Genomic DNA, 15,266 nt, shown 5'->3' on the forward strand with positions numbered 1-15,266 from the left:
TTAAGTACCGTTGATAAGGATGGCGTATTCCTCCCTGTTCGGCAGAATCTCCTTCCTCCGGCCATCGCAAAATAAAATTTGCGTGTGCCCATCGGTATATTTGCAATCTATTTGGCCATTTGGAAACCTAGCAGAAAAAGAAAAAAAAAGGGGGAGGGAAAAAAAAAGAAGACATTTTTCTGCTCATTCGGAACTTAATCAAAGAGTGCACTTAAATGCAGGTAATGAATATGGCCCTTTTCTTCATACTTATTTAGTTGGCATTTATTCGGTATGTTCACTTGGTATATGCCTTTGTTTACAAAGCGGAATAGCTAAGGGAAAGGAAGGGGAGTGAGGGAGGATGGGGTAATTTTTTCAGCTTACTTGAGAAGAGTGTACCAATTGGGGAAGTGTGTATCCGCGGCATCCACGCGAGGAAAACCTCCATGTGCGCATTTGCTCCCACGTGTGAGCACTCATCCTTCCTTCCTTACCGTGTACGAATTTGGCAACTGCGCACGGTAATCCTTACTGGGATACAGATAAATAGTTAAATTTGTGGGGTCCACAATTTTCTTGTTTCTGTTTTTCTCAATGATTCGTAAGCCGTCTTCAAATAACGTCTCCACCTTCCCATCGACAAAAGCCTTTCTATATTTCATCTTCTTGGTCGACGAAAATATGGATTCGATCACATTTTCGCAGCTGTTAAATAATTCGTCAAAATTGAAATTTTTTATGAAGTCCCAGTTTTTGCCAAAAGGGTTTAGCAGGTCGGTGCTAGGTGGAGATATCTTCGAGCGGCTTCTCAACTGTAGGTTATTCACTGCAAACTCCTTGTCATCGTTGCTGCCTCGTCCAATGGTGTTGTTCCTTTTTAGTTCACCACTGCGTGTGTTTAATGAGAATGGTCCTTCCCCCCCATGACGCCTAAACGGTGTGTTACTCGTCGTGGTGGCATTACTAGTGCCATTTTTTCCTCTATCATTTGGCATGGTTTCCTTTCCATTTTTTGACATCCTGGCTGGGTAATCCCCCTTCATATGGATTCCTAACTCGTTCGTCAGCCTGTGCGAAATGGAGTTGGAAAGATTGCGGTTTGTTTTGCTTATCACGGGGAGAGCATACTTTATGGGGGTAGGTATCGTCCTCCCTGATAATTAACTGTTGAGGCATTTGTCCAGGTGCCCATGGATGAGACATACCTTTCGCCTGGAACGGTGATGGATGCATCCCCATGGACTCTTCCCAGTGGGACCCCTGCATCTGGTTCCTCTTCATTTGGCTTCTTTTCATCTCGTTGCATTTCATCTCTCCCATTTCGCTTATCCTGCTTGGTGTAGTTCGTTAGGAAGGAAGCCCTCCTGAGCTGTTCGTGGGGGTCCCTTTTTTCTTCTTCCTCATTTGTGAAGCCACTATTGTAAGATAATTTGTCATTTATTTTACTGGAGTGGTCAAAAAAATACTTTCTAAAAAATTTACTATGTTCATTCGTAGTATGGCTACTGCTGTCTTCCGCGCTGTCTACCTTGTCCCTGTGTTGGGCATTTCTATTTTTGTGTAATAGGAATTTCATTTTTTTTAAATTTTTCTCTGTAGAAGCATTATCCTTTGCGGCGCTGTGCCCAGTCTTCATGTCATTTTTGTGCACAAATAAATCGTTAAGCGTAATTTTTTTCCCTTTTACCTCTTTCGATGCCACTACAACAGAGGGGTCGCTCTCACGTAGTGCATTTGTATGGACCGTTTTATCATCGCTGCTGGTTGGGTGATATAACGAATCCGATTCGCTTTCCGCCGTTCCATTTTCCCTATTTGGCGTGCTCTTCACCGGATTACAACTTCCTGAGTAGTCTGAAAAATGAGGAAAACTTTTCGCATCGGCATTTTTTACCATCTTCTCCTGAACCACATTCGTTGCTAACTTCATAATGGTTTTCTGCTGGTAATTCTCTAGCTTACTTCTATATTCGTCCGAAAATTTTAACTCCGTTTTGAGCTTTTCATTTTCAATTTTTAAACTTTCGATCTGTTTTCTCAATTTCTCAACGGTTATTTTGTGCTGTCTCTTTTCCGTTGTCAGCTTTTCTTCCAATTCTTTAATTTTATTTTTGAACATTGCTACTTCGTTGGTTAGTTTTCTTTTGCTCATTATGATGCTCCTCTGTTTTTCTACTTCACTTTCTATTCTTTTTTTTTCTTTATTCCACTTTTTTTTTTCCTCTTCCAAATTTTTTATCATCATTTTTTTTTCCTCTTCCATTTTGTTTTTCATTTCTTCTCTCTCAAGTTCTATTTCTGCACTTTTCGCAATGAGCTCATATTCTAACTTCTTAACTTTATCTTGTTCCCTTTCTAGTTTGTTTATTTGGTTGTTTAGTTCTTTTCCAAGCTCCTTCAGTTGGTCACTGTTGCTTTGTTCGCTCAGTCGCTCATCATTAATCGGCACGTCTTTTTTTTTACCATCTTTATCGCTAGAGCGCCGCTTTCTTCCCGTAGCACCTTCCTCCGTTTCGCCCTTCTTTTTCATTTTCTCTTTTTTGTACCTATCCTTTATAATCTCTACGATTCCTTTCTTCTTTGCGTCCACTTTTTTGTCGTTTGCCCTCTCCGTGTCGTCCCACGACTCTTCATCATTCAAGTCGACGCAGATATCCGTGCTGTCATTGCTGTTGCATGTGACAGTGGCATTTTCCCGTCCCTTGGTTCTTTTCTTCTTGACAAAAATGGAATTGCTATCCGAGGTGCTATCAGCAGAGTTGTCCCTTTTGTTTAATTCGTTTGAAGAATAACCAAGAGTGTTCTTTTTAGGTGAGGCCAAACTGTTCGATGTTTTCCCGCTATGGACGCTACTGGTACGTCTTTTTTGAAAGCCCTCAAGGTTGGTACCTGCTTGAGGAGTCTTCTCCTCCTTTTTCCATCTTCCCTCCTTTTTCTTACTGCCGTTTTTTAGTTTCAAATTGTTGTTCATAATTTTTGAAGTAGCGTCGTTGTCTTTATTTGTGGGGGATGTTTTCCTAACTGGTGTCTTCTCGGTGCGTTCGGCGCGGTTATTCCTCGCGGAAAAGCTGCGACTACCTTTTTTATTGACTCCTTCTGGTTTGCTTTCACCATGGGATGGATAACTCCTCACGCTGCTCTTCGAATTCACCCCCAATGAATCGGCGTTAATGTCATTGTCACTACTGCGCAAAACGACTCTTCTGCTTTTTTTCGTACTGTCATTAAGCTTACTTAAACTTAAGCTGCTGCTTGCCTTCGAAAGATTGTAGTCGTGGGAATTGTGTAAAGATTCCTCGCGGTTAGACTTCCTATTGGTGATGCTGATGTCATAACCCTTGTTGTTACCCAAAGAGGTGTCACTTCGTTTGATACTCTTCCCAAAGTATACATCCTCTGCGCTCGCGTGGGAATCTCTACTCTGGTATGAAAAATTTCCGATACCTTTTCGGCTTCTATTACTATAAAGTGAGTTAATTTCTTCTGGCATGTCAGCATTTGAGAGGCCCATTGCGTCTTCTTCGTTCCTTTCCTCGCTCGTTCCTGATGAATTACTACCCCTTTTGAAATAACCCATGTCTTTACTTCCCCCTTCCGATTCGCTTATTCCCATTTGCTCCTTGAAAAAGGAAGAGGAGGGGCTATCCACCTGCACGTCGAACTTCTCCCCATAGTCGCCAGTTCGACTCTTCATAATAGAGCAGCCTGCACTGCTGTAACTATGATGCATGTGACCAGTATTTCCGTTTGGGGAAGTTCCTTTGTTGTCCTGACAGATGCTATACCCACTATGGAGAAGCGCCCCGCTCCTCTGAGGACTAATGTGACATTCGTTGGAAAAATTGGCGCTGTATCCATTGTCGTAGTCGCCATAAGGACCACCATCAAGGCAGTCTACGCCATTCCCGTAACTTACCGCCCCCTTGCTATTTATTTTATCCCACATCTCCATGGATGACTTGTCCATATGAAATAAATTGCCCGATCGATCTTCTCCATTGTCTGATTCGTTGTTACTGCTGGTGAATTCGAATTTATCCAAAAATGGTGAATCGTCATTTTCTTTGCAAAAGTTATCATCATATGGGTAACTACTGTCCTTTTCATTGTTCGGGCGTTTTTCTAGCTCTTCGTAAATGTCTTTAAATAAAAATAGTTCCTGATCTGTTTTTTTGCTTTCGCCTAGTTTGTCACTGATGCGGTCATCCGCTTGGCCCTCGGAGTGGTAGTCATATGCTTGTCCCTCTGAATGGTAATCATCTGTGATATTCACGGGGTTGTCTGCATCCATTTGGTCGGCTGACTGGTGTACTCCCCCTCCTGGGCCATTCCCCTGGGGGCCTCCCCTCTCGCTTACTCTGCTAAATTCTGAATCGATGTTCCTCTTCTCCTCCTTGGAAGTTTCTAACTCATTGATTAAGTTTAAATCGCTCCTACTTAGGTGCGCTTCCTCGACATTACTCATTTTAGTGTTATCATCTGTGCAGAAAAATATACTTTGCTTTGACTCTTCTTTACTTAATTTTTTTTTTATATTTTTTTCCAGGCTTTGTGTATATTCCAGTTCCTCGAATGTGTCGTTTGTCCAGTTCTCCTCATACACATCGTAATAGTCGTCAAACTCTTCATTGCGTTTTTTCATTTTATTTGCCTCATCCGCTTAATTGTAGATTCCATGAGGGGGTGCACTCGCGGCTATAGACATATGCAGCTGGAAACATATTGATATACATGTGTAGAGATTCGCTACGCGTACAACTTTCACAAGTCAGCAAACAGAGTATAGAAGGACGCCTTGTCTTGCCTTTTCCTTTGGCCCTTTCTCTTCGTACTCTTAGGCCTCTTTAACAAATGTTTTAACGGCAAGCATGATTTATGCTTAGCATTTTTGCAAATGTCACCTTAATGTATTTGTTAACTCTTCAGTTTTGTTTGTGCGTCAGTTTGTTTTTCACACTTTGTTTGACTAGCTTTTCCTGTTTTCCCTTTCGCTATCCTTTTTTTTTTTTAAATAGTTAACACGCCACGAAATATTCAGTCAATAATGGTAACGTTTTGCTTTCCTCTTTTCATGGCATAGACAAAATTAAAGGAAGTGGGCATGAAAAATGTCCTGCAAAAATAGTAGAATGCAAATTTAGATATGTATGACGCTTGAAAAGGGAATTTAGTCCTGTTGTGAACATTTCTGGGTCATATGTCTTTTTCCCCTTTTGTCATCGCTGCGGACGGGGATTTAACAAATTTGGAATTACGTATTCATAAACTGGAAAGACCCCTACGGTATGGGGAAAAAAAAAAATATAAATAAAATAAGCAGGAAAATAAGCAGGAAAATAAGCAGGAAAATAAGCAGGAAAATAAGTAGGAAAATAAGCAGGAAAATAAGCAGGAAAATAAGTAGGAAAATAAGTAGGAAAATAAGCAGGAAAATAAGCAGGAAAATAAGTAGGAAAATAAGCAGGAAAATAAGTAGGAAAATAAGCAAGAAAATAAGTAGGAAAATAAGCAAGAAAATAAGCAGGGAAATAAGCAAGAAAATAAGCAGGAAAATAAGGAGGTATATAAGCAAGAAAATGACAAAAAGAAAAAATGTGCATATGTTTAAAAACGTATTAATTGACTTCAATCAGTGAACGCGGCGCAAAGAATTGAAAATAAACAAATGTATTCCCCCTTTTTCCACATGCCGCAGAGAGGGCAGGCCGCGAATATGCTACATGCAGCAGAGGTCAACTACATTGTTGTTAAGTAAAAAAAAAAAAGATTTTTTTTTTTTTTTTTTTATCTAATTGTTTCTGTTCCATTTTCTCCTTAACGTAAAGGCAATTAGAAAGAACGAATAAAAATTAATTCTGTTGACAAACAAAAGAAAACATTAGTATGCTCTCCTCTGTATATTTTTACTTTCGGAGTGGACACCCCACGTTGTTTTTTCATATTACATGAGAACTTCATGTGGTGAAGAAAGAATGACGAAGAAAATGAGTACAGTTTGATTTTTTTTCCACCTTTACAACGTTAAAAATGCGCTACTGAATGTTTTTCTTCTTCTTTTTTTTTTTTCTTTTTTGAAGCAAAGTTTGATAAAGCTAGAAGGTTAACTAAACCGGCCTTGTCACAGTTGGCCATAATTAATTCCTTGATAGTTTCACGCCAATGTGCTACCAGGGCGTTGCTGCGTGGACAAATGTATTTAAGTACTGTTAAGCTTTTTGGTGGCAGCTGCAGGAAGATATCTGCCCCAATTATAGGTACTTCCGCTTGCAGAAATGCACGCGAATTTGCATTTCTGCCCCTTATGTCTGTTTCGTAACTATTTGTGTGCTTGTGTTTTCACCCCACTGATGTGGAGGAAAAGGCTTGCTCCATCCATTGTCGTGGAGTTGGGTAAGTCGGCAGAGCGACGTGGGTAATTCGTTCCGCAAATTTGACTAACTGGTGCTGCAAAATACGCTCACCAAGGGGGTTACATATTTTTATGTTTACGTACAACAATAGAGATTTTTTTTTTCTTCTTTTTTTTTTTGTGGTATATATTTGCAATTTCCGTCCTTTGGAAAATAAGAGAAAAAAATGGCAGTTTTAATAAAAAACAATGAAGCGTCGCTAGTCGACATGGCTGTCCAGGATTTTATCAAACTGGGCATAGATGGAGTGTACACGACAATGAAAACGGTAGTATCCTTTGAATACATTTTTAACTTCACCTCACACATGAAAAACTTACATAAGTCCTCCACGAACCTTCTGGAGTTACAAATAAATGACCATAACAAAGAATGCATCACGAACATTTTGCAAAATTTGACATTGGAAAATATTCGCAAAAGCAGCAGCGGAAGCATCAAAGCAGGATTCGAATTTTTGAATGCATTAAATGATGATATAAAAAAAAAACACTTCAGTGAAAATTTAAATTATATGGTTATGGTTACCATTACGTGGGATGTACACAGAGATAACAGCGTACCTCCAAATGAGCCGTTTTCCATTTTATGCTACATAAAATGCTTACCAAAACATAGCAGTCATGTGCAGATAGATATCATGTGTGGGGAAAGGAAGACGCCAAATATAAAATATTCAAATGTGTTTGATGTACGAGATAAACTTCTAAAATTGAAAAGCGAAGATAGCCACGAGGTTGTTTTATATAACGAGAAGGAAGAAATTACAGAGGGATTGACTTGTAATTTTTTCTGCTTTTTTAATGATACTTTGTATACAGCAGAAGACGAACTTGTTCTCAAGGGAACCATACGAGAGCAAATAATACACATATGCGAAGAGGAGGGCATGAAATTAAAAAAGGAAGCTATAACCATAAGTAACATTGGACGCTTCGAATTCTGCTTCATTTGCTCGACAACTAGAAACATTTTACCCGTTAAAAAAATTATTCTTTGTTCGGAAAATAAAAGAGAGTTTGAGAAGGATGTCCATCACCCCGTTTTGCTTAAGTTACAAGAGAAGCTCCGCGAAGCAGTTGAAAAGAAGAAGGAAAAATATGATGTGTACGTTATTTAGTGAAACATGCCATGTTCGAGGTATGTGCGACAAGTGGGTAAATTAGATGCGCCGCGTGCGCATGTTGTTCTGTGCACATTTTTACGTATGCAGGAATTGTGTCATTTGTGAATGCAGTTTGTTTTTTCCTGCAAATATTCGCCGTTTGTTCCGGCATATATTCGCCGTTTGTTCCTGCATATATTCGCCGTTTGTTCCTGCATATATTCGCCGCTTCTTCTTGCATATTTGGTCGCTTTCCCCCCCTTTGTGATGTCACGCCCATTTGTGGCCACGTTCGAAACATGACTTCACTTTTATGAGTTAAAGATTTAGTACCCATTTTTTCCCTTTGTTCGTGGTGCCTGGGTTGCCTTCTCAATTTTTTTATCATTCTGAGAAGCGCCTGCGCTCATTTGATTGTGCCACACCAGTTTGCTGCGACAGGTGGGCGCTGCATATTTCACCATGCTCATTTTGCGGAGTTTGTTGGTTTTTTTTTTATTCCTTGGATTCACGCACACGTGACACAAAGTGACTTGTTTGACGAAAAAAAAAAAAAAGGCAGCGAATTTGACACATCGCTATGACTTTCTTATACCCATTTTTAAATTTTACGAAAATAAGCCAAGGAAACATATGCCTCAAACTAAACAGCACTGAAAGGCGACATGGCTCAACTGTGCGAGATGTGATTATCTTATGACTCTTTTTCCAAATGGCCTATTTCTACTTTTAGCAGCTCGCAAAGCTGTGTGGCACGAAAAGGTTTCCCTTTTTTAATGCTTTGCAAGTGTACATAGTTGGTCTTTCACATTGACCTTTCCGAAGGCTCCATTTTAACATCCCGAAGAATCGAAACATACGTGACAAGTTTTCGTTTGCAAACGCGTTCTGTGTCTGTGGTATTGTACGCATATGTGTGCTTAAATTTGCATGTGTGAATATATGCAATATTTACGCTTTTTTTTTTTTTTTCTTTTTCCATGTGTAATACACAAAATGAATTTTCCCTAAGGTGTACACAAAAGGAAGAAAAATTATTTTGTCCAACTTCGCCCAATTTGAAAGATCCCAAATCGTTAAATTGACTTTGTTGGTGTTTGTGAATACACAGTTTAAGTTCATCGAATTGGCATTATCCAATTTCGCAGGGAAACAAATTTTACGTCACATTTGTAAGGTATTTGTAAATAAATATATATACGCATGTTAGTATCTGTGTAAAGTCACATCCTCCACACCTTTCCAACAACGTACCGTCCTTTTTATGCTGCCGAACGCACCATAATGTACACCCGTACGTCCAATCGAGCGAGAGCAATTCCTAACGATACACCACACAGTTTATTGCCAATTAACCCATGTCTACAATTATGTTTTGCAAAAAATTGTTCAAAAGTTTTAAAAAAAATAGCTCGCTCATCGTCTTCTTCGTAACGTTACTCTATTTTTTTTACACGTACGTGTCCTTGTTTTTGTTTGTCTTCAATAATGCCTTGTTCTACCTGTTTGTGAATATTACCCTGTTTTACCTATGTTTCCATTTTGTGGTGAGGGCCCTGACGTACCCCGGGAGTCTCCTCATATACTTCCACAAGGTGAGCCAAAATGCGAAAAAAGAGGAAAAAAAGGAGGAAAAAAAAGAGGAAAAAAAAGAGGAAAAAAAAGAGGAAAAAAAAGAGGAAAAAAAAGAGGAAAAAAAGGAGGAAAAAAAAAGGATAAAAAAAAAGAACGCAAAGACACCTAAATAAGTCACACACAGGCGAACCCATTGCAAACGAGTGAACAAAACGAACGCCCTTTTTTCACCCCCCCGATGTGCAGACAAACTACGACAACAGAGTAGAACTATGCAAGTTTTACATGAAAGAGTCGGTGAAGCTGTCACTGATTATAAGTGACATTCGAGCGAACGCCAAGGAAGTGATTCGGCAGGAAAATAACCCCCGTGAAAACCTCAAAATTAAACTAGAGCAGCTGTTCTCAAATACCAATAACAAAGATAACTACTTTAACTTTTTCAGCGGCCTATATATATTTTACACGCTCTACATTAGCTATTACCTCTACATTAACATAGAAGAAAATGCCGACTTCAGCGATGAGCAGTTGCTTTTTTACTACTACTTGAAGCTATTCATGATAAAAATAAACGAACTGAAGGTGTACATTCATCAGGAGGATGTTATATACCCGGAAATCCTCATCGAAATAAAGATCCACAAAGATTTTAACGAAGCAGTGCACCAGTTCATACTTAGTAGAAATCCCACCTACGAGAAATTCATCGCGCCCACAAGAGAAAGGGGAAAGGATTCATCTTTTCAGACAGCAGGATGGAGGTTCAACATTTGGAAGCGCTTATTTAGCCGGAATTGTGTCCAAGACTGCAAGGCAGCGGAGGAATATGCAAACTTGTTGCCCGAAAATGGGAATGAGAATAATTCTAAAGGAAGTAATGGCAATCGTGGCGCTTTAACCCCCGGGAGGAATCCCCCCAAGGGGAAAGAAAAACCAAGGAACTACTCGAAGGGGAAAAAAGGGGACAAGATTTCTGATGACTCGAAAGGAGACAATTCTGCGAAGGATATTATCCCCCCCAACTATATCGACATAAATATCTTGAGTCTGTTTTACCATGAAAATTACGAAAAATCAATAACGCATGTTAATTATAGAGACTTTTTTATGATCATAAAGGGTGATGATTTCCAGCGAGTGCTAGACGATCTGACATATTCTTTAAACAAGCTAGGCGAGCTTTTCAAAGTGAGCACACAAAGAGAAAGCATGGAATTGAGAAATATCACTAAGTATATTAATGACTATATAAAAAAACACATAGCAGGAACGATGGATTTGTTCAAGTATGAACTGATTTTTAAATATTACGGGAAACAGGAGTACTTGCTAGTCAATGGTGCCAAAATAGATTGCATGTTCATACCATGTAAGAGGTTTCTAAATGATAAAATGCAATCATATCTCGATTTGAAGAAACGGAATGAGAAAAAGGGGGCACGAAACGGGGCAGAAAAGGAGCATCTAACGAATGCACACACCAATGGCCACGTCTATTTAAACGCCTTCAACAACAACTTCTACAATTACATATATCAAGACGATTATCTGTGCGACATACCCGTCGTGCTCTACTTCAACCCCAATGCTGCATACTACGAACTAAACGCCTGCTATTCTGGGTGCCTTAAATTTTACATAGAAAATAATGTGAACGTATTCGTGTACAACTATCGAGGATATAGCAAATCTAGTGGTTATCCTAATTTGAATAGAAACAATTCGGACGCTTTAAAAATTGCAGAGTATCTTTTGTCGAAGAGAGTCAAACATTTAGGGTTACATGGAACGTCCATTGGAGGTCCCCTCTGCTCGTATGTCTCCTACCATCTGTGCAATTTTAACCAAAAAAATGATAACATGGAGTATATGGACAAGTTGTACAAAAATGAAATTAGCATCAAGATCACCTGCAAGCAAATAAACAAAATGGTAAAATTGATGAGTAGGAGGAAAGACAAAATTTTAAATATCCTCCTTATCCCGATGAAGTATATCATCTTGCTGCTTCAGTTCATTGTGCTCTGCAAGTTGAAAATTTCCAACGTGATGATTAGGAGGAAGATCAGCCTGAGCCTAGGCGCTAGCGGCGGGGGCGGCCCCAGCAGCAATAGGGACCATCGCAACAATTACCACCGTGGCGGAGAGGGGATTGGCACCACACGCACCCACCATCCGAGGATATCCTTCGTGTGCATCGACAAGTCCTTCTACAATTTCGAGGAAGTGGCCAAGTACATGGTGGGAGAGTACGCCTACAACATCCTGCAGTTCACGTCGTACAAACTGGACATCACGAAATATTACCTCAATTCGAATGTACCGAGAATTTTGATTTTCGACAACAACGACGAGATAATTCACTACATGTCGAGTGTCGTTACGGGGGTGTCCAAGGAAATTTCCAAATTGTACAAAAGTGGGGACGGCATGGCGAGAGGCAAGGCGGGAGGCAACGTGAAGAGCAACGCGGGGGGATCCCCAAGTCTTGCAGAAAGCAGCCAAAATTTGCTGCCGCTGGTGGGGGGTACTTGTGATGATGGCGAATATATCCAGAAGACAAGTACCTATTCCGATTTATACGCAAAGAAGAGGGCCCTCCCCGAAATGGCACTTCCTCAGAGGGAGCAGCTCCGGAATAGAAGTATTCTCGGCAGCCCCAATGAGAAGCTCCCCTTTGTTCCCCAACTAATCATAGATGAAAGTGTGGACAAGTGCTGGTTTGAAAATAAAGTGAAAAAGATCGACATAGGCCTATTTTTGCAGAGCTGGAAGGTGATAAACGATTGCATTTTATTTCTAAATAAATCTTCCACAACGAACAACTCGTTCATTTCGATAGGGCTCCAAACATATAAGTCTATAATATCCTTGTACAACTCGAAGGAAAACAACCTGGAGAAGCAAACGCACAATGCTATTTATTGCATTTATAATGACAACATGAGTTTTATGGATACATTTAAGAAGGTAAATCCCAATTACGACGATTTCGGGATGGATGGAAGTACCGATAAGGATAGCCATGCGAAGAAGCCAAATGTGTGCGATACGCTACGCGAAAATGAAGACTTCAAATTCGAAATGGAAAAGCTGAACAAAATGTTGAAAGATTTGTACATGTCAAAGAGGAAGGAAGTGGAAAAGGTGCATTTCACATATAGCGGATTTTTCCTCAAAAATGACTACCTCTATAATTATATAAACACCAAGAATAAGAAAAAGGAGGAACCTGCTTTTAACATAGAAGAGGCAGATATCATCAACTTCCTAAAAAAATTTAGTGATTCTTTAACCCAGATTGCAGATGCGATTAATTACAATTTGAATTCTTGTGGGCAATCATTAGCAGAATTAAATCAAGTTGCAGAAAATGAAAAAATAAATTTTTTCAAATCTTTCATTTTTAGAATGAAGGTGTATGGTTCCTACCCCTCTCAGTGTTTTATTCCGTCTCACGAGGAACAATATTGTAATTCCATCCATCAGCTTCCGTTTATTTTATCTGAGTGTTGCGACCAAGGGGGCTTCAATCCTCACAGAAACGTCAGAAACAACTCCTACCATCTGAAGCATCCCCCAGATGAAGAACCGCTCTTCGATGGGGAGTACCCTAACAGCGACTCGGAGGATGTATATTTTAGGCATAGAGACCCGGAAAAAAGGACGACCAAGGATAAAGGGGAACGAATCAAAGACACTTTTCACTTCAATCCCCGTTTCGGAGCGGACTACAACGGATGTATGCTTCCCCCCTACGTGGTCATAAAGAGGTCCATGTTTTTGCACGACTTGGTTGTATGCCTGAATTGGTTCAAGAACGGTGCTGCGGTTAGTTCTCCTTCTTCCGATTGTGCCCCATCTACCCCCGCAGGCGTTTTTTACCAACTGGACGAAGATACCTACTTAGTGAACCCCACACAGCTGCTGCTCGCCCTGAAGGCGAAAAAGGAGAAAGGGCAAAATAGCCAGAAAAATAACGCGGCGCGCCTAAACAGTGGCAACTTTCTGGACTTATTTTCCAACGATATTGGAGTGGACATAAACGATGCGGATTTTTCGAAAGAGCTAGAAAAGTACGTAAGCTGGATGCGCCTGAATAACAGAATGAGCTTATTGAAAATTCTTCTTTCCCTAAAAAGTGAATTGCGCAAAATGAAAAGCTACTCGGAAAGCTTAATTGATGAATATAGTACCATTAACCAAGGCACGGACATTCACTTTATCATTTTCCTAATCTATCGCATATTAATTTTTAAGAAGCTTCTAACTCACACTTATATAATTTACACATTTTGGGAACGGCTTATCACATCCTTGGATGCGAACCTGAATCATGCTGAGGAGGTTGCAAGAAATGTCGACCTTCTAACTTTGGAACCCATATCTCATTTTGACGTTTTCTACAGTGGTGCTTATAAGGTTTACTCCCCCAAGTAAGGAACTGTGTACTCAGTGGGGTGGCTCCTCGCTGCGGTCGCGATCTGCCACGTGGTGCGTCCTTACGCCCACTGCCAGGCGCGACATCACACCGACTACATTTACACAGTATTTGTACCATATTTGCACCCCATTTGCACCCTATTTACACCCCATTTGCGCCCCATTTGCAGAATTCTGGGATGCCCCCTGTTGGTGAACTGCGGACATAACGGCACACTAACCAAGGAGGATCTAAGCTTTTTCAGCACTTGCTTGAATTTCTACCTCAAGGAGTATACGTGAACTGGATCAGCAAAAAAAAAAAGGTTGACTACGCAAAAACATCCATTTGTGGAGAAGTTATTGGAAAAAAATAGGGGGAATAGACATTTTGGGAATCGAAAACAGAGAAGCAATGCGAAACGACTGAATTAGTTGTACGTTTCTCCCCAGAGCATCTTGGCAAAAATTTTTGCAAAATGCTTTCCCCTGTCAGTAGTTGTAATCATTCCATTGTGGTGATATAAAAAACACGAAGGAAACTATCCCTATGGTGGATCCGATGGTAGCAAAGAGAAGAGCATTTTTGTATTTACATCTTGCGCTACTGAACAATCTTTTCGTTTTGGAAACACGTGCGTGGCTGGAATCTGCGAATGGGAAAAAGGCATAAGGAGAGGTGCAACTTTGCCCTAGGCGGTAACGCGCCCGAGGGTGCAAGGCGCTTGTCTTTAATTTAACAACTGTTAGGAGACCACGTGTGTGCGTATTGGTCCGCGTGGACCTGAGCCCCTATTCATCATTCATACCGTTTGTTTTTATGTCATACTCCTTAAAATAAACGTAATGTTCCCTTTTGTTAAATTTATCATTTGCGTAAATGTTTTGTATTTTTATGTTTCTTAATATAGACGACTGGTTTCTGTTGTCATTTTTCTTTTTCAATACTCTTCTGAATTCCCTGGCGAGCGAACTTATCTTGTTCATTTTTCTTCACTTTTTAAAATGAACTGAAGTTATTTTTCCTTTTTCCTTCTTCTGTTTTTTTTTTTTTTTTTTTTTCAATTGGGGGAGAGCGGTACAACTGCGAAAAAAGGGCTGCTGTGCTGCAGGGGGGAAAATACCCCTCCAGAAATGTGTAGCTTCTTCTTTTCCCCGAAGAAAAGCGAAACGTTTGTGGTAAAGTTGATGGGAGGAATTATTCCCAATTCGTTTTTTTTTTTTTCTTTTCCTTCTTTTTCTCACTTCGGCTTCGCTCCCCCCCTGTTGGCCTACAAATTATCGGCTTTCCATTTTTCAAATTTGGCCTTTTGTCTTTCTATATCTTTTAATACGCCCTCGTACCTCCTCCTGTAATCCGAATATTTTGTCGTCTTTACGTAGTAGTAAATTCCAACGCTTAAAAGGCAAGATGAAAGTAGCATATATTTCCCCGAACGTTTTTTCATAATCTCTGTGGGCGGTGGAGGTGAATTCGATCTGCACGTTAGTTTTGTAGGGACCTGGCTGCACTTTGGATCTTTTGTTCCTCCGTGGATGTGCTTTTATCTCCTTGTTGTAACTTATTCGAAGGGGCAATTTTATGAGGTGGTGAATCCATTTGAAGGAAGTAGAAAAGAAGGAAAAAAGAAAAGAGTTCTATAAAATAAGGGAACAAATGAATGGCCTTTTTTTTTGAGAGCAGCTTTGCTTTGGTATCCGTAGGAGCGCCGTACGAGCTATTCGCCGCTGGGTTATTTAACATTTTGTTTTGCCATTCCATTTCTCAT

General features: G+C 40.1%; 4 protein-coding genes across 4 annotated transcripts; 2 read left to right on the forward strand and 2 right to left on the reverse strand.

The window, feature by feature from the left end:
- On the reverse strand, positions 1 to 4,624 carry C922_00199 (DNA (cytosine-5-)-methyltransferase; the record flags this gene model as incomplete). The annotated part of the gene is made up of 4 exons (XM_008815816.1): positions 1 to 127; positions 250 to 314; positions 477 to 1,050; positions 1,188 to 4,624. The coding sequence occupies 4 exons, from the start codon at positions 4,622 to 4,624 to the stop codon at positions 1 to 3; spliced, it is 4,203 nt and encodes a 1,400-aa protein (XP_008814038.1).
- Positions 4,625 to 6,558: 1,934 nt separating this feature from the next.
- C922_00200 (hypothetical protein) lies at positions 6,559 to 7,512 on the forward strand (the record flags this gene model as incomplete). The annotated part of the gene is made up of 1 exon (XM_008815817.1): positions 6,559 to 7,512. The coding sequence occupies one exon, from the start codon at positions 6,559 to 6,561 to the stop codon at positions 7,510 to 7,512; it is 954 nt and encodes a 317-aa protein (XP_008814039.1).
- A 1,355-nt stretch (positions 7,513 to 8,867) lies between these two features.
- Positions 8,868 to 13,800, forward strand: C922_00201 (hypothetical protein; the record flags this gene model as incomplete). The annotated part of the gene is made up of 3 exons (XM_008815818.1): positions 8,868 to 9,092; positions 9,319 to 13,511; positions 13,689 to 13,800. 3 exons carry the CDS (start codon positions 8,868 to 8,870, stop codon positions 13,798 to 13,800), a joined length of 4,530 nt encoding a protein of 1,509 aa, XP_008814040.1.
- Positions 13,801 to 13,989: 189 nt separating this feature from the next.
- Positions 13,990 to 14,484, reverse strand: C922_00202 (hypothetical protein; the record flags this gene model as incomplete). Its single annotated transcript, XM_008815819.1, has 2 exons — positions 13,990 to 14,147; positions 14,307 to 14,484. 2 exons carry the CDS (start codon positions 14,482 to 14,484, stop codon positions 13,990 to 13,992), a joined length of 336 nt encoding a protein of 111 aa, XP_008814041.1.
- Between the last annotated feature and the right edge of the window lie 782 nt (positions 14,485 to 15,266).

Source organism: Plasmodium inui (genome assembly GCF_000524495.1).
Source record: "Plasmodium inui San Antonio 1 unplaced genomic scaffold supercont1.1, whole genome shotgun sequence".
In the NCBI taxonomy this organism is placed as follows: domain Eukaryota; phylum Apicomplexa; class Aconoidasida; order Haemosporida; family Plasmodiidae; genus Plasmodium; species Plasmodium inui.